Source organism: Camelus dromedarius, chromosome 19, assembly GCF_036321535.1.
Source record: "Camelus dromedarius isolate mCamDro1 chromosome 19, mCamDro1.pat, whole genome shotgun sequence".
Taxonomy (NCBI): domain Eukaryota; kingdom Metazoa; phylum Chordata; class Mammalia; order Artiodactyla; family Camelidae; genus Camelus; species Camelus dromedarius.
The window spans coordinates 21,058,575-21,080,059 of record NC_087454.1 but is presented as its reverse complement, the minus strand read 5'-3'; the positions used below and the strand labels follow the sequence as shown (position 1 = coordinate 21,080,059).

At 48.4% G+C, this 21,485-nt stretch overlaps 3 protein-coding genes across 3 annotated transcripts; 2 read left to right on the top strand and 1 right to left on the bottom strand.

Annotated features, from left to right (window-relative positions):
* Positions 1–4,051: 4,051 nt before the first annotated feature.
* PSMB9 (proteasome 20S subunit beta 9) lies at positions 4,052–9,046 on the bottom strand. The gene is made up of 6 exons (XM_010994583.2): positions 8,743–9,046; positions 6,830–6,897; positions 5,958–6,089; positions 5,181–5,310; positions 4,794–4,935; positions 4,052–4,232 (listed from the first exon to the last, which is right to left on the bottom strand). The coding sequence occupies exons 1-6, from the start codon at positions 8,800–8,802 to the stop codon at positions 4,105–4,107; spliced, it is 660 nt and encodes a 219-aa protein (XP_010992885.1). The 5' UTR covers positions 8,803–9,046; the 3' UTR covers positions 4,052–4,104.
* Positions 9,047–9,298: 252 nt separating this feature from the next.
* TAP1 (transporter 1, ATP binding cassette subfamily B member) lies at positions 9,299–16,860 on the top strand. Its single transcript, XM_010994582.3, has 11 exons — positions 9,299–10,034; positions 10,517–10,631; positions 10,757–10,887; positions 11,773–11,978; positions 12,343–12,540; positions 13,351–13,479; positions 13,629–13,817; positions 14,386–14,559; positions 14,862–15,024; positions 15,322–15,458; positions 16,223–16,860. The coding sequence occupies exons 1-11, from the start codon at positions 9,449–9,451 to the stop codon at positions 16,433–16,435; spliced, it is 2,241 nt and encodes a 746-aa protein (XP_010992884.3). The 5' UTR covers positions 9,299–9,448; the 3' UTR covers positions 16,436–16,860.
* A 1,198-nt stretch (positions 16,861–18,058) lies between these two features.
* PSMB8 (proteasome 20S subunit beta 8) lies at positions 18,059–21,297 on the top strand. The gene is made up of 6 exons (XM_010994584.3): positions 18,059–18,246; positions 18,994–19,141; positions 19,309–19,420; positions 19,867–19,996; positions 20,525–20,729; positions 20,967–21,297. The coding sequence occupies exons 1-6, from the start codon at positions 18,100–18,102 to the stop codon at positions 21,053–21,055; spliced, it is 831 nt and encodes a 276-aa protein (XP_010992886.2). The 5' UTR covers positions 18,059–18,099; the 3' UTR covers positions 21,056–21,297.
* Positions 21,298–21,485: the final 188 nt, after the last annotated feature.

Sequence of the window (21,485 nt, the reverse complement as noted above, 5' to 3'; positions counted from 1 at the left end):
TAGCTATCTAAGGGCCTTTATTCTGTCATATATATTTTAGAGTAAATTTATAAATTTCCTTGAAAAGATCAAATGGAGCTTCAATTAGGATTATATTCAATTTAAAGATTAAATTGGGGGCAACTGGATATCTTTAAAAGATTGTGATCCTAGCTGAGAATGCAAAATGACTCTGCATTATTTCAAATCATATTCAATGACTTTTTTAGAATTTTACATTTTCTACAATTTCTTAATTAAGTTAATCAGTAGATACTTTATCGTTTTTTGGCTTTTGTACATGATTTCTGATTTTTTATTGGTTTTTCTGGTGTAGGGAAATGCTATGCATTTTTGTAAGTTGTTCTTATGGCTAAAAATCTTGAAAAAGTCTTTTGTTATTTTAGTAATTTGCTGCTTCTGTTGTTTATCATTTCTAAGTAAATGATCCTATGATCTGAAAATAATAGTTTTATCCAGTCCTCTCATTCCTCTTTCTTCCTTACGCATTAGCCTGGATTCAGAGCTAGCAATTATAGTGAGCTTTCTTGTCTTGGACACCTAAAACTTTTCCTTATGTATACTGCTTGTTATAGATTTTTAAGAATATAACCTTTACCAAGATAAGAAAAGTCTTATTTGATTCCTGGTTCCTTAACTGTTTTTCAAAAATCATAAATGTATATTTAACTATATAAAATGCCTCTTCTTAATTGATTGAGAAAAGCAGATGATTTTTCCTCTTTAGTCTATGAGTATGGTGAATTATAATAGTGTATTTTGTTATATTGAAGCATCCTTGCTTCTAAGAATTTCCCATATGCTCTTGGTGAATTATTATTTTAATACCATGAAATTCAATTCATAAAATAATAATTTATTTTTTCCCACTATGTTCAAGGTGAAATGGGCCTATTATTTTCTTTCCTTGAATTTCCTATACATCAGTTTGGAATCAAGATTATGCTGTCCTGATAAAATTAGCTGAGCAGCTTTTAATCTTTTAATCTATTCTGGAATAAAATACCTACCATAAGAGTTGCATGTCCCTTGAATGTTTGCTGGAACTCACCTGCAGAACTATCTGGGCAGTTAAAAAAATTAATTTTACCAGAAGCCATTGGCAACTTTTTCCATTTCTTCATATTTACTGGTATAGTCAAGTTTTCTATTTCTCCTTGTGCTACTTTTGGTAGATTAAATTTTTCTACGAATTTGCCTATCTCTACCTAGGTTTTCAAATCCATTAGCGTATACTTACTCATAATACCCTTTATTATGTCTCATATCTCTGTTGTATCTGTAGCTATCCCCCTTTTTTTCATTCTGTATCTTGTTTATTCACTTTTCCTTCCCTTTATTCATGATCAGTCTTGCTTTAAGTCTGAACATCTTACAAAATTTTTTTTTAAGAAGCAGCTTTTGGTTTTGTGAATCGTCACTACGTAAGTTTCTGTTCTCTATTAAATTGCTTTCTCTTCTTATCTTTGTAATTTCCTAACTTCTTGTTTCTTTAGGTTTGCTCAAATGCTCTTTTTTACAAATTTTTAGGAGAATTTTAGAGTCATTTATTTTTAACTTCTTTGCCCTAATAAATGTATTTGAAGCTGTAAAATTCTGAATAGTATTCTGCCCTACAAAATTTGCTGTTTATCACTTTTATTACCTAGTTCTAAATGAGTAAATTTCCTTTATGACTACCTTTTAAATCCATGTTATTTATCAACATTTTCTTAGTTTGCAAGCCATGAGAATTTTAGGTGTCCTTTTGTTTTCAAGTTCTAATCTAATACAGTATGGCTGCAAAATGTAGTTTCAAAGATATTACATTTTTGGAGTTTGATAGAGCATTCTTTATGGCATAATGCATATTCCATTTCAGTAAATGTCCTGTGTGACTTGAAAAATTATATATATATACACACACGTTTGTATATTGTTGTTTTTGAACGATTCATTTTTAAATGAATCTTTTGCATCTTGTACCTGATTTCATCTCCTGTTTTGCTTTTACTACCCTGTAGCTCAGAGCCAGTTGTTCTTTTATCCATCTATAGCTGGCTGATAAACACGTGTCCTGTTAAACTGGCTCTCCAGGGGGAAAAAACCAAAAAGTTCTGACATTGCTGGTTTCTGTAGTATAAATACTCCCACAATGGTCAATGTCAAGCGACCCCTGCCGTTCACAATTCCTGACTATTTTACAATCTGTTCTTGTTAGGCTGTTCAGGACAGGTCCAGTGCATCACTTTTCTTTTTTAAAAAAAGATATTCATGTTGTATATTAGTTTTACCCCTTGGCTTCACTTATTTCTTAACTTCATTTTGTCTTTGCTCTAATTTCTTCTTCCCCTCCTATTCCTCCTCCTTCTTTTTAAATTGTGTCTGTCCCATACACTGCTACAACCTTTTTTGGAACGAGGGGCATAAGGACACAATTGTTTGGCCAATAAAGAAAAAGATGGCCACCTACTTTCAAAAGGTTTAAATCTTAATTCGGTCCTCACAGCCTTTGCTGCGCGGTTTTGGGTGAGCCGCGCAACTGTGCGGCTCAGGGGTGTTCACACCTAGAGTTAGGGGGGCCCCTTCTCCAGGGCTCTCGTCTGGGAGAGTCCCCTTCACGCTCCTGCCCACAAGGGCTCCTTCTCTCAGTGCCTCTGGCCAGAATGATGGTGTTTTCCTGGGAGACTCAGCTCGGCAGTGCAGCTCTGCCACCGAGGCCTGACTTCAGGGCAGAACCACAAGAGGAAAAAAAATTGAACCCACCCTCCCCCCAGAGCATTGCCTTTCCAAGTTTTGACTCCCTGCACTCTCTACCTGCTTTTGTTTATTTTTCAGAGTCATTTAGTACTTTCTTTTGTCTACTTTGCAGAGTTTCTAGTTGTGATCAGCAGGAGAGATAAGCTCTTAATCTATTACATATAACTTCAAAGTAAATTAAATAGCATGTCTAGAAAGAACTGAAGGTGCTAGTAATTGTAGGTTATTTTTCTCCAAACCAAATACACACTCCCAAGGACATGGGAGTGTTTTAAGGTACTTTGAATTTGTATGTTTGGCCTGAAATCTAGAAAGAAAAGCAGACAGAAACTTCCTGGGTAGCCTACTAGTATTTCTGTTAAATATACCTCTAACTGCTCACTTGTGAGCAAAATGGCATTGAATGTCAAAGCTGTAAACCACCGTAGAAGTCACTCAGCCCTTTTTTTGACAGAAGAGAAAATGAGGGCTCTGAGAAGGGGAATGTGTCCTGTCACTCAGGAAGAGCACGGCAGAGACAGGACTGGAGCTCGCGTGTTTGATACAATTACTCAGGCATCTAGCAACAACTTCCTACGTGCCAAATAATGGACTGGACTAATTACTGCAGATTTCAAAGAGCAGCAGATATATGAAGCTTGAGGAAATGGAGAGTTTTATGTAGCGGTAGAGGAAGGGCATATGGTAAACAAAATCCTGCATCTCAGCTTTTGAACTTGCCTTGACTTAATCCTTCTAAGCCTCCATCTCTCCTTACATGGAAGAAATAGTCGTACCTACATAAGGTTTTTGGTTTGGGTTCTAAGAGGTAAAGTTTGAAAGCATTTAGCTAATGCCTCGTTCAGTAAATGTAGCTTTTTTGGTTATCGCTATTATTCTTTGAAAGTCACAAGTGCCCCCCGCCCCAATATTTAGTATTTATCATGTATTGGTCTCTAATGTGAGTGAATGCATTATGAAAGGAATTTTTGCATGTGACTTTGCTGGTGCTCTAAGCTGATTCTCATGTGTGTAGCTGTCTTAGCTACCTATCAGTCTTAGCCTTGAAGGAATGAATCCCAGCTTTTCACTTGCAGCTTCATCCCTTGGGCACCAGAATGGGAATTTGTATTGTTTCTAATGTTTCAGAATCCCTCAGAACATGATGTACAGGGCTCTTCCTGTTCTAGTATACTCCCTCCCATCCTCACTCTTACCTGTGGGAAAGATGTTTAGATCGGGGGACAAAAGAATAAAAAGGGTGTGCTAACATCTGGGAGGGAAGCCCCCTTCCCCAGCGTCATCTCCCTGAGCACCCATGGACCATACCAGGTTCTGGCCCCAGAAAGTTTATTACAAAGTAAACAAGGGAAGTCTGAGGAAGATTCACTCGTCATAGAATTTCGGCAGCTCATTGCCCAAGATCACTCGATGGTCCACACCAGCAGCTGTAATGGTGACCAGGTAGATGACACCCCCACTAGAGCCATCCCGGTTCATGGCCAGAGCAATAGCTGCAGAGGGTTTCAAGTTGGAGAGAGGAAGAGAGAATAGCTTAGCTTCAAACATCTTTTCTTTCCCTCCTGTTCATACGCTTACTACCACTTTCAGACTTCAAAACCCATCTCCCAGAGACGCACATTTGGTGGTGTACTGGTAAACAACTCAAAAAAAAAAAAAGGTCTTCATATGTAGCATCTCCTGATGTCCATGGTCTCAATCATCCCACCATCATTGATTTCAAGTTATAAATAGATAAACACACAGCTCACAAATCCTTGAATCTTTAACAATTGGCTCTTATGAGCTGGTCCAAGCCAGCTCCCGCACACCACTGGTTCTTGGGGTCACCATATATCTTAGTTTGGTGTGCTCATAACAATCCTGGTTTATGCCGTTTGTCCTGAAGTCCCATCTAGTTTAGCATTTGTCCTGCCCCCTTTCACTCTCCAAAGTGTCCCGGTTTAGACATTTAATTAAATGGTCACCTGTGTGTTCCTCTTCCTGTTCCTCGTGCTCTACTCCCTTCCCATGTTAACCACCGCCGCAGGGACCCTTCCTCTTGCTTTAGTTACCGTTCGTGGTGAAGCGTCTGCACTCCTCAGGGGACATGCCTGGTTTATACGCTGCATCCACATAACCGTAGATATAGGTGCTGCCCGAGCCACCAATGGCAAAGGGCTGTCGAATCAGCATTCCTCCCATGGTTCCGTATACCTGGGGGAGGCATCCTCAGGTCAGACCACAGAAGCATCAGTCCTCTACTTGCCACTGAGACAAGCAGGTGGTCTCCACACTCTGCAGCTGAGCCCCAGCACCTCATACACTTATCCACTGAGGCTGTACTATGATTTTGGAGGCCGTGTCTTTGGAACTCATTGCTGGAATGACATATGACCTCCATGTCCCTCTACAGGGAAGTGGGGAACCGCAAGGGAGGGAGGACATTGGGAGACACCCACCTGGCCCCCTTCACGTTGGTCCCAGCCAGCTACCATGAGATGTGCGGACAGGTCCTCCCGGTATTTATAGGTGATATTCCTTACCACGTTTGCAGCAGCCAGAACAAGTGGAGGTTCTTCCAGTTCCATCCTAAAGGAAGTGTCAGGAAGAGGTGTCAGCATAATTTCCTGCAGTTCCACTCTCTTGCGCCATTACCATGATCCCTGCCAAGTGACACCTGAAACCTAGAGCTGCAATAATTCAAACTCCAGCTCCACTCTCACGTGTACAGGGGAACCAGAGTCTCACGTCACCAGCTGGTAAGAAGATTTCAGTTGTTTGCCTCCTTTACTCTGTCCACCACCACTGCCACCCACCCCCACCATGACATAAGTCTCCTGGCCGCAGGCATCTTGCCCATGTGGGTAAAAGCAGATGACCTTGATTTCTCACATCATCACTGCCTGATATTATCGTGGGCCACACTGTCATTTTCTTCCTCATGATTTAGACTCAGATAGTGATTTGCAGTTTTCAAACTGCTTTCACGTATACCATTTGATTCTCAAAAGAACCATCTGGCAAGGTGGGCGGGTACTATTAATTATTGCCACTTTCTAGGTGCAGAAACCAGCTTCGAGAGATTCAAGTGCCAGCTCAAAGCTAATAAAAGCAGGAGCCAAAACAAGAATTTTTCATTTTCCAACTGTAGGGCTCCTGGGATGTGACACTATATAGGGGTTCACCGGTTGGGGGAACTCTAGCCAGGGTGGACTGAGGACCCCAAAGCTTCGTACCCATGGAGCTCCAGCTGGTAGGCGGCCGTGTCAGCTATGGCCTGGGCATCAGCAGCTGAGCCAGAGAGAGCACAGTAGATACGCTGGTGCAGGGGCGACAGCTTGTCAAACACTCGGTTTACCACCGCCTGTCTGTCAAGGAGTCAACAGTCATCAACATTAGATTCGCCAAATTTTTTGATGTTACTCTTTCAGTGTGTCTCAGATTTATTGGACATAAGAACAGCTTCGGAGCACATGAAATTTAATGCCTGGATTAAAGCAGGAAGCAATCATCTCAAACAAATGAAACACTGCAAATAATTATCAAAATTAGACTTATTTTTTGGGCTTAGATTTTTATAGTAAAATAAAAAATACTCAGTGAAGACCAATCTTCCACTTAATAATTTTTCTTTGCTATTAGCAATCTTAAGGAATTTATGTGATCTATGGAACATAAAATGAGTAATATTGATCTAATCCTATGTATTTATTTTGTATGTAAGGAAACTGGCTGGGAGGGAGAAAGACAAAATTAGTTCAGTACTCTATGGATGAGAAACCAGAAATCTACTTGGCAGAACCAACTTTTCTACCTCTAAACATAGATGGAAGGAGGGGCCCTGAAATCTTTATCTCCTAAGCCCTTTTCAGACCCTATTCCCTTATTCCCTGGGACCGGCCACATTCACATTCAGGCCTCAGATTCTCCTCCATGAATTCAGAGATCCAAACACCCACCCAGCATCTTAATAGAGAGGCCTTACTGAAAGTTTAACTCAGTTTCTCCAAAGCTCCAGTTTACCAGTCTCTTCATGAGTGGTTAAGGAAAATGTGCATTTGGGGCCATTAGTTTCCTTCCAAAGGTACACACCGTCACTGGTACTTACCCTGCCGACACCCGGGAATCAGATCCCACCACCACGCCCCCGTCAAACTCTACTGCCATGATGGTTGTCTGCAGAGACACAGAGGACAGAGAGTCAGAGCTGGAAGAGCCTTGATCCTTTCATGTTACAGATGAGGAAACATTCTCAGAGAGAAGTGACTGACTCAAGGTTTTATGGTAATTTAGGCCAGAGCTGACTCCCAGAATTGTCCCCCCCCCCTTTATCTTTCCACTTTCTCTATTGTCTCTCCCGGCTGCAAGGGAATGTCAGAGCCTGGCCATGGTATCAGGCAGAAAGAATGGCATCTCTAAGCCCCAACCTGACTAAGTGGTATCCTTTCCACTGTAAAGAGAGAGGTGGGATGAGGCTCTTGGACGTATAAGTGCTCCCTCTGAGTGAAGGGTTCAAGGGGGCACTTCCAAGCACCAGTGAGGCAGCTGCACAGTGAGTTACCTCTGCATGTGCTTGTTGTATGTACAGATGTGCTGCAGACCCTCCAGCGGCAAGTTACTGTGGCCTTGGGAAACAAGCTCAAGCTTTCTTTCTTTTTTTTTTTTTAGCCCAGAATCATCCACCCCCACCTCCTTACTCAGAAGTGAGCTCTTTCAGTTTACTGAACAATGGAAAACATCTTGGGGGTCAGCAGTTAGCAGGACCACGTGTCAAGGAAGGAGGGAAGCAGCAAGAATCATGAGAGATGGCTTAAAATAAAGGTTTCATTTAAGGATTTCTGATCAAGAGGTAAAGAGCTATCTCAGTAGCCAGGGAAAGAGATCTGTACTGAGAGGATTTGAGGAGCTTGAGCTGACTTTTCCAGATCAATAAAAGGAATTAGGGAAAAGAATTAAGGAAGAGTGAAGGAGAAAAAAGCTACACTTTTTACTTCTGTTGAGCTGGAAAGAACCTTAAAGATCCTTGGTTCCAATGAAGAAACTGAGTCATAGAGAAAGCAAGTGACTTGTCCAAGGCCACACAGGACTAAAACCCAGGTCTAACTCCCAGGCTTTGTTTGGACTTCCACTTCTTCCTTCCCACTACTTGTTCGGTGGTGAGGGGAGATTTGGCTTCACTGCTGTACTTCTCACCACTCCCTAAGTTACCCTGGCCTCCAGGGATCTTGGTCTGACTGTTCATTTTGACATACTGATTTGTCATGAACAGCCAGCTAGAGAACAGGGGACACCCCATCCTAGAGGGTGTTCATTTATAACAAAGCTGCCCTGGAGCTATGAGTGGTGGCACTAGTTTGAGAGCGGAAGCCAGCCAGCCTTGGGCTGCTATCTGCCCCAGGTGCCCAACCTGAGCAAAAGTCCCCCGGCAGGCACGTGGAGGTGGGCAGGGAAGACACGGGGAAGGGAGCCTGGCAGCACCTGGGCCAAGCCTTCCTGGGCCGAGCTGGGGAAGGGCACCACCAGCTCACATGGAACCCCCATAATCAGTGCTGAGGCTCTGAGTTACCTAGGGGGTAGTTCATCAGAGGTCTGTGTGATTTGTCCCTCCTCAATCAGTGTCCACAGTTCCCCTCTGTCTAGTGCTGTCCTACTTCACCCAGGGTACCTGTTCCTTCTCTCCGTGCACCTTCTCCAACCCCCTCCCTTGGTTTAACCAGCCCCTCTCTCTAGTCCAGAGTGAAAGCGAAAGCGCCTTAGAGCAGCTTCCCTTTAAGGCTTCTAGCTAAGAGCCAGAGCACCCCTTTCTCCACCAGCCTTGCGGGCCCAGTCCCTTCGTGGACCCCTAGACGATCCCCTTCAGAATAGAGACACCCGTATTCATTTCGGGGTGCACTCACTGGCTGCTACGAGCTATCTCCTCAATCTTGTTAGTCTCCAAATTCACTCCGTGGCGCTTTCAGGGTCCCCCTGTCGCTCCACCTCCTCCACCCCTCTGCTAACCCTCATGCCCAGACTCATTACCCCAGTGTGGACTTCTCCGGCCCGAGGTAAATCCCCGGTACGTGCTCCGGCCAGCAGCATCCCGGCGCCACGCTCCTCGCTGCCTGGGGCGCTGGTTTCCGACCTGGGACAGCGCGCTGTGCTCTGCCTGCAGCCCCGCCCCTTCGTTACGCCCGCCAGGGGGCGCCTGGGTCCTCTCTGTGAGCCTTGGCACCCGGGCGCTAACCTGTACGGGGCAGATCTGCCCGGAGACAAATGACGGAAGAGCCCCGCCCAGAGGCTGGGGTAAGAAAGTCCTGACAGGGAGATCCGCTAGAGGAGGCGAGGAAAGGAGGAGATGGAGCATTGGGGCTACTCCTCCAAACCTCAGATCTAATGGCGGAGATGGAGCACCGGGGCTGCTGCCCCAAACCTCAGATCTGACTTCAACGCCCTCTCCCAAAATAGCTCGGGCCGGCCGCCTTCAGAAATGGGCGGATCGAGTGAGCCAGCAGCCGCTTTCGCTTTCCCTTTCCCCTAAACCGCTCTCTTCTAGGAGCTCCAGCAGGCTCAGCCGGTTCCCGGGACTTTCCGAGAGCCCGCCCCGGCCCGCCCCTTCTCCCTTCCCGCGCCGCCGGCCCGGGCGCCCGCTCTGCACGGACTCCAACAGCATCCGAAGACTTCGGCCCAGCGGGGACAGCGGAGAGTCCCAGGCCCAGGGCCGACCTCGAACTGCGCCAGCGAGCCAATGGCCGGCTCGGGGTCCCCCGCACTCTGCGGGTGTCTCTGCCTCTCCCGAGCTTCCCTCGCCTGGCTTGGGACCACGCTGCTGCTTCTCGTCGACTGGGTGCTGCTCCGGCCGGCCCTGCCCCAGTTGTCCTCCCTGCTGGTGCCTCCTGAGTTGCCGCTGCTCCGGGTCTGGGTGGTGGGCCTGAGCCGCTGGGCTGTGCTGTGGCTCGGGGCCCGCGGGGTCCTCAGGACAGCGATTGGCTTTCAGGAAGAAAAAGCAACAGTCCAAGGATGGCTGGCTGCTTTGGAGCCACTGGCGGCGGCGCTGGCCTTGGCCCTGCCGGGACTTGCCTCGTTCCGTCAGCTGAGATCAGGGGACGCAGACAGCACCCAGCTCCTGCACTGGGGAAGTCGCCTCAACGCCTTCGCCCTCAGCTACACAGCAGCACTGCCCGCGGCTGCCCTGTGGCATAAACCCAGGAACCTTTCGGAACAAAAAGGTCACGGGGGTTCTGGAGTGGCGGTGAGGCGGCTTCTGGGCTGCCTGGGCTCAGAGATACGCTGCCTCCCGCTCATTCTAATCCTGGTGCTCCTCTCCAGTCTTGGTAAGGGGGCTTTCGGGGGAGAGGGACGGGGGCTAGAGGACTGGGTAGGAACCGAGAAATGGTCAGTGAGGTAGACTGGTGTGAATTCTCAGAAATGTGGATCAGGGGAAGGCGACCCAGCTCAGATCTTATGAAGACCACTCCAGCAGAGAGGAAAGAGCTCTGGACTGGGTGGGGCTCAGGCGTCCTGGACTCCAGTGCTGCCCTAGGCGTAGCATCACTGGCCATCTGGGGCAATGCCTTTCCCTTGGGGCAGCTCGTCCTGTTACCTTCTGAATTAAGCTTCTAAGGTCTGATGGGTGGGGCCACAGGGCTGTGAGTTCTGAGGTGGCCCATTCAGGTGCAGAGTGTGTCCTTGGTGTCCTCTTTCTGCCACTGCCCTCCAGGATGACGGGGAAGGGTGGGCTGGGGTGAGCTTGGATAGAGCTCACCTGCTTAGACTTGATATTTCTGACTGATCCATCTCTCCTCTCCCTCCCCAGGGGAGATGGCTGTGCCATTCTTCACGGGCCGTCTCACTGACTGGATTCTAGAAGACCAGGCAGGCGCTGCCTTCATTCAAAACATAACTCTCATGTCCATCCTCACCATAGCCAGGTCTGGGGGCTGAAGTTGTAAGGCTGGGAATGGGGCAACTCCGAAAAAGAGGGAGTTGGAAGTTGGGGCTGCCATCCAAAGGGGGTCCCCTGAATGCCTGACCCTCCTTCTCTGTCTCTCTCTAGTGCAGTGCTAGAGTTTGTGGGCGATGCACTCTACAACAGCACCATGGGCCGCGTGCACAGCCACTTACAGGGAGAGGTGTTTCGGGCCGTCCTGCGCCAGGAAACTGAGTTTTTTCAAAAGAACCAAACAGGTTTCTCATGAAACGCCTTTCATTATCCACCCACTTACTGATTATATCCTCACATATCCTCTTTTACTTATAACCTTGATCTCTCTCTCACATAAACATTGTTTCTTATTCTTGACATACCTCAAGAGCAAAATATACTCTTTATCTTCAGAAAAGCCTGGTGCTGCCATCCGAGATTTTTCCATAAACGTATCCCTAAATGTGCATTTAGAGAGACATGGCAGAATTTCATACCTGGAGATTTTGAGATCACAGAGTCCAACTGCCTCATTTGACAGAGAAGAAAACTGAGGCCTAGACCCTAAATGCCAACACTTGCATGGACACATACGTGTGGATAGAGATGAACCTGGGGACAGAACCCATCTCGTGATTCCCAATCCAGTGCTCGCTATAGATTCCTGCACTGCTGTCTTGCAGCGCCTCCATGCTTCTCCAGCTGTGTGACTTGAGCAGCTTAAGTTCTTTCTGCCTATATGCGTGGGATATACAAGTTCTTCAGAGAACAGAAATCTGTCAGAGAAATGGAAATTCATATGACATCAATAACTTTAATTAGGTTTATGTATTTATTTATTTAATGGAGGCACTGGGGATTGAACCCAGGATCTTGTGCATACTAAGCACGCACTCTACTACTGAGCTATACCCTTCCCACCCATCAATTTCTTTTACGGTTAAAATGAAGGTCTTGGCCATGCTTTTCCTCTCCGACACTTACTCTCCTTGCGTTGAGATTGCAAACCTCCCTCTATACCATTGACCTTGTTTTCCTAACCTTCTTAGAGCACTATGTTGACCCCTAGCACCCTGGCTCATTGCTGGTCTCTCCCATCACTCTGAGCTTCCTATTCACTCCACTCTCTTCCCTCCAACCCTTGGCAGGTGCCATCACATCTCGGGTGACAGAGGACACGTCCACCGTGAGTGAGTCTCTGAGTTCAGACCTGAGCCTCGTGCTGTGGTACTTCGTGAGGGGATTGTGTCTCTTGGGGCTTATGCTCTGGGCGTCACCATTCCTCACCATAGTCACCCTGGCCATCCTGCCACTGCTTTTCATTCTGCCTAAGAAGCTGGGAAAATGGCACAAGGTATGCCCAGGGAGTTGCCTCAACCTAACTGACCCTTATCTTCCCACTGATTCTCCATCTTTATGGGACTCCTTGTCTCGGGAAGTCCACGTTTCCAGATTGCTTAGTGTTGACCTTCACATTCTCTGTCTTTTCTTCTTCATCTGCCTACAATCAGTCTTTGAGAATATGATCACCAGTCTCAAGAATATGACCCCCAATGACCCTTCTGAGTCATTTTCCTTTTCTGTGTATCTCTTTAGTATCCAGGAGATATAGCCTTGTCCCTCTCTGTTCTCTCCTGTCCCTCTGCTGGGGGTACAGGTACTAGTGTCCCTTATGGTTTGGCAACCCTGTGTGACACCTCTTGCCCATGTCTTCACAGGAGCTGGCAGTGCAGGTGCAGGAAGCTCTGGCAAAGTCCAGCGAGGTGGCCATTGAGGTTCTGTCAGCAATGTTTACAGTCCGGAGCTTTGCCAACGAAGAGGGTGAGGCCCAGAAGTTCAGGCAAAAGCTGCAGGAAATGAAGACACTCAACCAGAAGGAGGCCCTGGCCTATGCGGTCGATCTCTGGATCACCAGTGTGAGCACCTGGAGATGAATGCCTGTTACCTTGTTCCCGAGATGCCTCAACGCCATTCCCTTATCCATGATTCTGCTCCACATTCTTCCAACTGAGCAGCGACTGGTTCAGTGTATACAGCCTAGCGACTGGAGGCTCAATTACCCTACTCAGTGTTCCTAACCCCCTCCCTCTTTTTAGGCATGCTCGATGGCTTCCTTCAAAATCTGTCCAACCTGCATTTTAGGGAAATCCATGTCTCCCAGTCCTAGGGCCTCTGTCTCACAGGGAAAGCTCAGGGACCTAGAAATTCCTGCACCTGGCCCGCTTCATGCCGGGACTGTGTGGATGGTGCTAGTGAGAGCCATTCGAATAGCAGGAACGAAGGATGAGGAGCACCCGTGATGTAACTGAAAGAGAACTAGAGCAGCAGTCAGAGTTCCTGGCTTGATGCTGCCGTCTGCTAGCTCTGTGACCATGGGCTAGTAACTTATCTTCTCTGAGAACGTTCTCTCATTTTAAAAACTAGGAGTTATACAACCTTACTTACAGTGTTCTGATGTGAATATTAGATGACCTTACGGTCATGAAAGCCTTTTATGAAGAGCCAAACACTCCCCAAACAAGGCGATAAGGGTGATGGTGATGATGATGACTACGACTTCCATCCCGTGTAATTGAGTGAGGTGCCGCGGGATCGCTGTGGTTCATTCCTCCTGCGGTTCCTGGGGGAAAGGGACTGTATATCTCCTTCATGTGAGTGATTCTGGCTCTCAGCAGCCCCTCCAGATTTTTCTACCACAGTCCCTTTCCTCTGTGGTCTCTCCATAGATCTCAGGGATGCTGCTGAAGGTGGGAATCCTGTATTTCGGCGGGCAGCTGGTGACAAGTGGGGCTGTGAGCAGTGGGCACCTTGTCACATTTGTTCTCTACCAGATCCAGTTTACCATAGCTGTTCAGGTGAGGTCCTTCCACTCTCACTCCCCAGGGCTTTTCTTTCTGCTGTCCCATTGCCATCCGAGTCACTTTCCTTCTACTCTTTGCCCTTCTCACATGGCAAGCAGATTAGATCCCATCCCCCGCCTCACTGTTCATAACATCTCCTCCAGGTACTGCTGTCCACCTACCCCAGGGTACAGAAGGCTGTGGGCTCCTCAGAGGAAATATTTGAATACCTGGACCGGATCCCTCGCTGCCCAACAAGTGGTGTATTGACTTCCTTAAACCTCGGGGGCGTTGTCCAGTTCCAGGATGTCTCCTTCGCCTACCCTAACCGTCCGGATGTCCCGGTGCTGCAGGTACAACCTGCCAATCCCCGCTTTCCACCAGCCTCACTCTCAGCTCTCCGGTCTTAAACTTTCCTCCTGCCTGCAGCCTACTTAACACCAGGTGTAGATAGAGCCTTCCTCACCTTCCGAGGCAGAGATGAGCATCATCTGTTCCATGAAACTGCATGAACTGAAGAGACAGTTTAGATTTCCAAGGAGAATAGGAGAGGAGGCTCTCATGGCTTAAGGAATTGCTGAAGCAAAATCTGCACCTCCAGTCTTCCATCTTTTCTTCTTCTTTCCCTTTGCGGTTTGGAATGTGATTTTTTCTCATGGTATCTTATGTCAAGTGGGTGGCAGAGTAGGGCTTAGCCTAGGCCTTTGTCTTTGTCTCATCTTCCATCTCTACTCCGTGGGGAGGTGTCATCTCTGAGGAACCGAAGTCTGTACATGTGGGAGGGTGGGAGTTGCTGTTTTCCCGTTTTCCTCCTTTCTTCTCTGGGCTAAGACATCGACAAGACAATGTAACATGACGACGGTCTCCAGGTTAGGGGCCTCACTTGGTCTGCCTCTTATTGTATGATTCTCTGGCCTCCAGGGGCTGACATTCACCCTACGTCCTGGTGAGGTGATGGCACTGGTGGGGCCCAATGGGTCTGGGAAGAGCACGGTGGCTGCCCTGCTGCAGAATCTGTACCAGCCCACCAGGGGGCAGGTGCTGCTGGACGGGAAGCCCCTTCCCCAATATGAGCACTGCTACCTGCACAGACAGGTGAGCAAGAAGGTGGCATGCGGGAGGGCAGGGAGCCTCAAGTAAGAAGAGCCTTCTCATTGAGGGTTCTGAAAGGGGCGTTCGGGAGCCATAGGAGACCTTGGGTGGAGGTAGGGGTGTGGTCAGGAGAGAAGCTGTATAATTTTGTGGTGTGCTCACAATAAAGATTTTCAACCTTCAATCTCTAGATGACCACACACCTGTGTTCCTTGTTCTATGACTTTTTTTTATTGAAGTGGAGTCAATTTACAATGTTGTGTTAATTTCCATTGTACTGTGACTCTTCATCACATTTGTCCCAGGTGGCTGCAGTGGGACAGGAGCCCCAGCTATTTGGAAGAAGTTTTCAAGAAAATATTGCCTATGGCCTGATCCAGAAGCCAACTATGGAGGAAATCACAGCTGTTGCAAAGGAGTCTGGAGCCCACAGTTTCATCTCTGAACTCCCTCACGGCTACAACACAGGTGCCCTCTTCACTCATAATATCACCCAGACATCTTCACCTTTGCTGAAACCCCAGTAGTCATGCCTTTATTCATCAGTCCCTGCCACCCCACTGACATCAGTTTGAAATTATAAGATCTTGTTCCTATGGCTTTTCCATCCTCATATCCTTAGAATTCCTTCACCTTCCCAGAACCTTCCCTATCCTGCTGCATCCCTCAGTCCTTGATGTGTGTGCATGTGTGTGTGCACGTGTGTGCGAGCACGTGGGTGCACATGTGGTTATCCAGCTCTGACCTTGGCATTTGTCCCTGCAGAGGTAGGTGAGGCTGGGAGCCAGCTATCAGGGGGTCAGCAGCAGGCAGTGGCCTTGGCTCGAGCACTGATCCGGAAACCACACGTACTCATCCTGGATGATGCGACCAGTGCCCTAGATGCAAGCAGCCAGGCACGGGTGAGAGAGTCATCTTCTTAACGCCTGTAACTCAACCAATCCTTCTTCCTTCACTCATCCTTCATTATTATACTAACATCATAATCATCCTAACCAGTCCTTGCAATTCTCAGTTCCCACCAGCTTATCCCCAAGATGCCTAGAATTAGTTAAAGAGTCTACAGACTCCAAATCTGTGAAGCCAAACATGAGGAAAAGACAGTCCTAATAATGCTAATATTAATTGCACTTTGACTAGGTGCCAGACATGCTAGTAGGCCCTCTACATGTGCTCTCTCACTCGTTTATTCATCACCAATGCTTGTGAGCTGGGTGATGTTATCCGCATTCAGCAGATGATAAAATGGAGGCTAAGAGGGGTTGAATAATCTGCTCAGTGTCATTCAGCTGCTGAATAGCAGAGCCTGAACTCCCATTCAAGTCTGCCTGATTTGAATGCTCATGCTTTTTACTACTAGGTTATATTTCCTTAAAAGAGAATATCAAAATTAGGGAAGAGCCTATTCAATACTCTTCACTCATTTCTCACGGGTTTCACCATAGGATGGTGACTTTTATTCCACTGTTGTCACTTCATGTAAACAGTGCCTAACAAATCAAAGGTTTGGCAGGGAAGCACTCAGAATGAGCATCTTCAGTCTCCTTGGGGTTTTTGACACAGGGGGCAGTCAGCCTGGCGAGGTCTGTCCCTGCTCTGGAAACACAGGTGTCTCCCTGAGCTGGGAGTGGTCCCCAGCTCTGAAAGAGTCTCTGTATTTTCTCAGGTGGAGCAGCTCCTGTATGAAAGCCCTGAGCGGTACTCTCGGTCTGTGCTTTTCATCACCCAGCGCCTCAGCTCTGTGCAGAAGGCTGACCACATCCTCTTTCTTGAAGGAGGCACCATCATTGAGGCGGGAACCCACCAGCAGCTCATGGAGAATAAGGGACGCTATTGTACCATGGTGCAGGCTCCTGGTGGGTCTGGTGCTCCGGAATGAAAGACTTCTCAGACCTGCACACTCCATCTCCCTCCCTTTTTACCTTCTCTCTATAGTGGAGAGTTTGAGAACAAAGCAAGGTCTTACTAGAGCTGCAGAGGAGGCAGCTGCTTCTAGGAGGGGTGAGGTTCTAAAACGTAACCCCCAGGTGATGCCTGAAATTTTGCTCTGAGTGTTACGCTCCTCCAAAATCCTCTTGATAATGCAGATTTCCTGGAAGAGACTAAGGTTTATAATAATGCCTTCGTGTAATTAGGGTTTGGAGCCAGGGTTGGTGTGACTAGCACCCTTAGAATGAGGATAATATTTAGAATACACAGAAAGGGAAGATCGGCTGCTTTCCAGTCTGACCGGAGGCATATGCTGGCCAATAAATACCCTGTGGATTCTTGATATTTATAATAAAATTGGTGTTTTCTACTGTGGTTTCTTGTGTTTTCGGTAGACCAAATGGCTCACCGACTTTTGCGGTGCACTTTTTATAAGCCAGGTCTCTCCCACTTTCAGCATCCTCACAGCCCTGAGTGTGCCATCTTCTCCCTCAAGTTTTCAATTTCCTTTGGTTGCCCTCTCCACTTCCCCATCCCCCTACACCCGCCCCCAGGAATGAGCCAGACTGGGGGCTACCTCGCCCTCCAAGGTACCGGCAGCTGCCGGGCCTCACAGCCCCCAGGTGGAAGACCGAGGGCGAGAGCGGCTAGAGGAGGTGCCAGTGCGCCAGCGGGGGAGCTCACACGTCACCCCTCCCCACCCCGGTCCTTTCCAGCCGGGCCTACTCGGCTCTGAAGTGGCACCTGCGAGGGTGATCTCAGTGAAGTGGCGGCGATGGTGGTAGGTGGGTGGGAGGGGGTGTGGCGGGAGTGATCTAGTAAAACCTCTATCATTCAGACAGGGCCATGGTAGTGTGACGTCAACAGTTGCTGGGCAGATTAGACCAACACAGGTTGCAAGGAGAGGTGGGGTTTCGAGGAGTTGAACTCCGAAGTGCTCGTTCAAGCAAGAATTACGCGAGGAGGTGCGGGCAGAAAGGGCAGTACGTGTGGGAGGCTACCAGTTAGGGAGACCATTGAACCGGGAGCGGCCCTAAGGAGGACCAGGTCGAAAGATTCAGAGGCCGCACCCTCTCTTTCGTGCTCCCTTCCCCCACGCTGCGGGTGTATTCTGTTTCCCGGCGCCCCAGGACCCGTCCTCAAGATTACTTACCCGCATGTACTCCTATCCCTCCCCTGCTTTTATAAAATGATGCTCCTATGAACACCCCTCCCCCATTCCCGATTTGAAACTGCTCCCGGGTTCTTGCTGACTTCCACCTTTCTGGTTGATGATAGGACCCCTACCCACCGGGTAACTGTTCCCGGAGGATGCCCCAGCCTGTCGGTGTCTCTTACTGAAATCTCATCGCCCAAGGGGCTTTCGAAGCCGCTCGCGCTCTTTCTTCCTTTCTTCTGACAGTTTATCACCCATTGTTTCTCTAAATTTCATGAAGGCGGAGCAGAGAAACCTGTCCCCAACATAATATTCCTGATCCCCAGACTCCCACTGTTCGCTTCTCGGAAAGGGCAGGGGGATGTGGAAAAAAATTCTGGTTCCCTCCCCTTGAGGCTTCGGGCTTTCGCTTTCACTTCCCCCTGTGAGCACCGACCGATCTCCGGTGCTAGGCGATCATGGCGCTGCTGGATGTGTGCGGAGCCACCCGAGGGCAGCTGGAGGACTGGGCTGTCCCCGCCGCGGGGAGCCGGCATCGCTCGGACCCTGGTCACTACAGTTTCTCTATGCGATCTCCAGAGCTCGCCCTCCCACGGGGAATGCAGGTCAGGGCTGTAAGAAAATCCTGTGGGACGCGGACAGGAGGGCGCAGAGCAATGGAGGGTCTGTCTTGGGACCGTCCAGAGGCTGCGAAATGCGAGGGGATGGGCGAGGGGGATCCGTTAGCCTAAGAGCCATGTCCAGGGTCCAGGGCCCAGAGCCAGCGAAGAGGCCACGTGGGACCGGCCGCCTGAGGGTAGGAAGTACAGATTAGGGCAAAGAGTTAGAGGTGAGATGGGGACTCCCATCGAGAGACAAGCGCTTTCCTGCCCATTCTCCATCACACACAAATCATGTTTTTCTCCTGGGGCTGTGTCTTGGAAAACCTGTGGACTTTAGCGGTTAGCCTGGCTTCGGCCACTCACTGTTGTGTGCCTTGGATCGAGTCTCTTTGTCTAGGTCTTGGGCTTCTTTTCTGTAAAATGGGGATACTATTAATAAAAAGTGTTTCCTGAGGGTTAAATGACCTATGCATGGAAAAACATTACAGTCACCCTGAAAATTGTTAGTTATGGTAACATTTATTTCCTTTCATTTCTATTGTGCTGGAAAATGGAAAAAGCTGGTGTCACGGCCTCTTCTTTTCCTTCTCCCAAGCCATTTCCTTGTAGAGCGGGCTTACTGTTTCATGTATTGAGGGTCGGAGAATGTCTGTGTATCTCCTCACTCCCACACTCTCTAAACTACTTTCCTGAAGCCACTAAGTTCAGAAGTTTTCATTGGTCCTTTCTCTGCTTTTTCTGTCTCATTAGCCCACTGAGTTCTTCCAGTCCCTGGGTGGGAACGGAGGAAGGAACGTTCAGATTGAGATGGCTCATGGCACCACCACCCTCGCCTTCAAGTTCCAGCATGGGGTGATTGTGGCCGTGGATTCTCGGGCCTCGGCTGGGAATTACATAAGTGAGTGTGTGTTTCAGCAGGTGCAGTCTGGGGAGGGCTGGGGAGCTGAGTCCTCCTTTCAGCAGTAGACCAATATCTGCATCTAAGTGGGAGTGGATATTGATCTAGGATGCACAGGGAGAGCTGTGGGGTCATTCCTCCTCTCCCCAAACTCTGTCTTCTTCTAGGCGACTTTATGGTGAACAAGGTGATTGAGATTAACCCTTACCTGCTTGGCACCATGTCTGGCTGTGCAGCGGACTGTCAGTACTGGGAGCGTCTGCTAGCCAAGGAGTGCAGGTAGGCAAGGCCTCTTATCTCCCTTCTAAGCCTAGTGATCAATCCTGGATCCTGGATCGTCCAGATCACTGCTCCTCACCCTTTCCCTCCGTGCTAACAGAGCATCTTAGTGCTAACATAGTGTTTCACAAAACAGCCTTTTGGTGATTCAAAACCTTCTCCCAAATCTCAGCTTGTGCTCCTGTCAGTAAGCCAGATAACCTGTCAGTTATTTAGCACTGACATCATCGACTCTGGTGGGATCATATCACTTACAAGGATTTCTTTATGTAGTTTGGATCCTTTAAATTCCAGATCTTTCCCTGATCCTTAGATCCTACAAAACCATTCCTTTCAAATGCTTATCTCTGCAATCATTTTTTTGCCCATCAAATGGGCTGCTCAGAGGGCTAGCCCTCTCCTGTCACCTCTAAGTCCTCTCCCCCACCCGCCCTGTCCTCACCCAGGCTGTACTATCTGCGGAATGGGGAGCGGATCTCAGTGTCAGCAGCCTCCAAACTGCTCTCCAACATGATGTGCCAGTACCGGGGCATGGGCCTCTCCATGGGCAGTATGATCTGTGGCTGGGACAAGAAGGTGAGTCCTCTCCATCCTCTGTATCATCCCCCACCCTCCACCCCCCACCCCACGTGGATGAGAGAGCAGTTTCCCCACTAGACACGCCCACTCCCTCACCTACAAGGTATGCAGTACATAGAACACTGGGTTATAGAGTTGCTCCATTGAGGTAGGGTACGGCTCAGTGGTAGAGCACGTGCTTAGTGTATATGAAGCCCTGGATTCAATCCCCAGTATCTCCATTAAAAAAAAGAAAGGAAGAAAGAAAAAGAAATAAAGGAAAATTGTTCCAGCACATCCACTGGCAATTTCTATGTCCAGATGTGGACCATTAGTTTCATAAGCTTGTCTCTGTGGATAAAATAGCTAATTCCAAGTTTGTTTTTCCTGTTTCCCCCCCTAAACTTCTACGATTGCTATTCCAGTTCAAAAGCCCCTGTGGTCATTCTTATTGTTTTATCTACTTCTCATGGCTCATACTTGAACCTGTGCGTTACCAACAACTTCCTCTCCAATTCCAACCTGGAACCTTCTTGCTCCCTTTAGGGACCTGGACTCTACTATGTGAATGAAAATGGGACACGGCTCTCAGGAAGTATATTCTCCACTGGTAGCGGGAACACCTATGCCTATGGGGTCATGGACAGCGGCTATCTGCCCAATCTCAGCATCGAAGAGGCCTATGACCTGGGCCGAAGGGCTATCGTTCATGCCACCCACCGCGACAGCTATTCTGGAGGTGTTGTCAACAGTAAGAGACCAATGGCCCCCTACCATGCCTCTGGGTGGGGAAGGGAGATTTGAGACCGGGAGACCTAGGGGAGGCAGAGTGGCAGGGGATGGGTTTTCAGAGCCAGAGGAAGGGCACTGAAGTCCCAGTAATAAAGGCTTTGAGAGTCGGTGTTGCTGTTGTGGCCTTCAACACAACATCATTAACAGGAATTCTGAAGGGAAAGCTGACGCTAGGTTCTTTCTCGTTTGCCCGCAGTGTACCACATGAAGGAAGATGGCTGGGTGAAAGCGGAAAGTACGGATGTCAGTGACCTGATGCATCAGTACCGGGAGGCCAGTCAGTGATGGTGGCGGCAGCTGGGCAAGCCTCTGGAGAAGCCTGGTCAACTTAGGGACCTGGGCCAGTTTCCACCCCAGGAGAAAGAGGGGCCTACTCTGACTGAGCCCAGAGATAGAGAACCAACGAGGGCCACTGGGAGGTGCAAGGCAGAGTTTACCTTTTGTGTGTTCTCTGTCTCAACTAGCATTCCCCCACCCCAACCTCCTGGGTGCCCCACTAAGCACAATAAAGAGGTAACGGTTATAAATGCCTCTGTGTTGTGGCTGAGTGGCGTTGGGGCTGTGGTTGTTGGAAGGAGTGGGCTGGAAATAAAGACAGACTTTTTCTGAGAAGAGAGACTCAAACCCCTGCCTAAGAAATGGGGCCTCACCCAAAATCTCTCCTGGGTTTTCCTTCCACGCTCACCTCTCCAGGACCTCAGGAAGGCTCAACACG

What these genes read in the sequence shown, in the direction of transcription:
- PSMB9 (XM_010994583.2), bottom strand. Translation starts at nt 8,802, where the DNA reads ATGCTGCTGGCCGGAGCACGTACCGGGGATTTACCTCGGGCCGGAGAA. An exon ending in CCGGAGAAGTCCACACTGGG is followed by an intron (nt 6,898 to 8,742) that starts GTAATGAGTCTG and finishes GTGTCTCTGCAG; the next exon opens with ACAACCATCATGGCAGTAGA. An exon ending in TACCAGCTGGAGCTCCATGG is followed by an intron (nt 5,311 to 5,957) that starts GTACGAAGCTTT and finishes CACTTCCTTTAG; the next exon opens with GATGGAACTGGAAGAACCTC.
- TAP1 (XM_010994582.3), top strand. Translation starts at nt 9,449, where the DNA reads ATGGCCGGCTCGGGGTCCCCCGCACTCTGCGGGTGTCTCTGCCTCTCC. An exon ending in TTTTCAAAAGAACCAAACAG is followed by an intron (nt 10,888 to 11,772) that starts GTTTCTCATGAA and finishes AACCCTTGGCAG; the next exon opens with GTGCCATCACATCTCGGGTG. An exon ending in ACTGCTACCTGCACAGACAG is followed by an intron (nt 14,560 to 14,861) that starts GTGAGCAAGAAG and finishes CATTTGTCCCAG; the next exon opens with GTGGCTGCAGTGGGACAGGA.
- PSMB8 (XM_010994584.3), top strand. Translation starts at nt 18,100, where the DNA reads ATGGCGCTGCTGGATGTGTGCGGAGCCACCCGAGGGCAGCTGGAGGAC. An exon ending in CCCTCCCACGGGGAATGCAG is followed by an intron (nt 18,247 to 18,993) that starts GTCAGGGCTGTA and finishes CTGTCTCATTAG; the next exon opens with CCCACTGAGTTCTTCCAGTC. An exon ending in CTGCTAGCCAAGGAGTGCAG is followed by an intron (nt 19,421 to 19,866) that starts GTAGGCAAGGCC and finishes GTCCTCACCCAG; the next exon opens with GCTGTACTATCTGCGGAATG.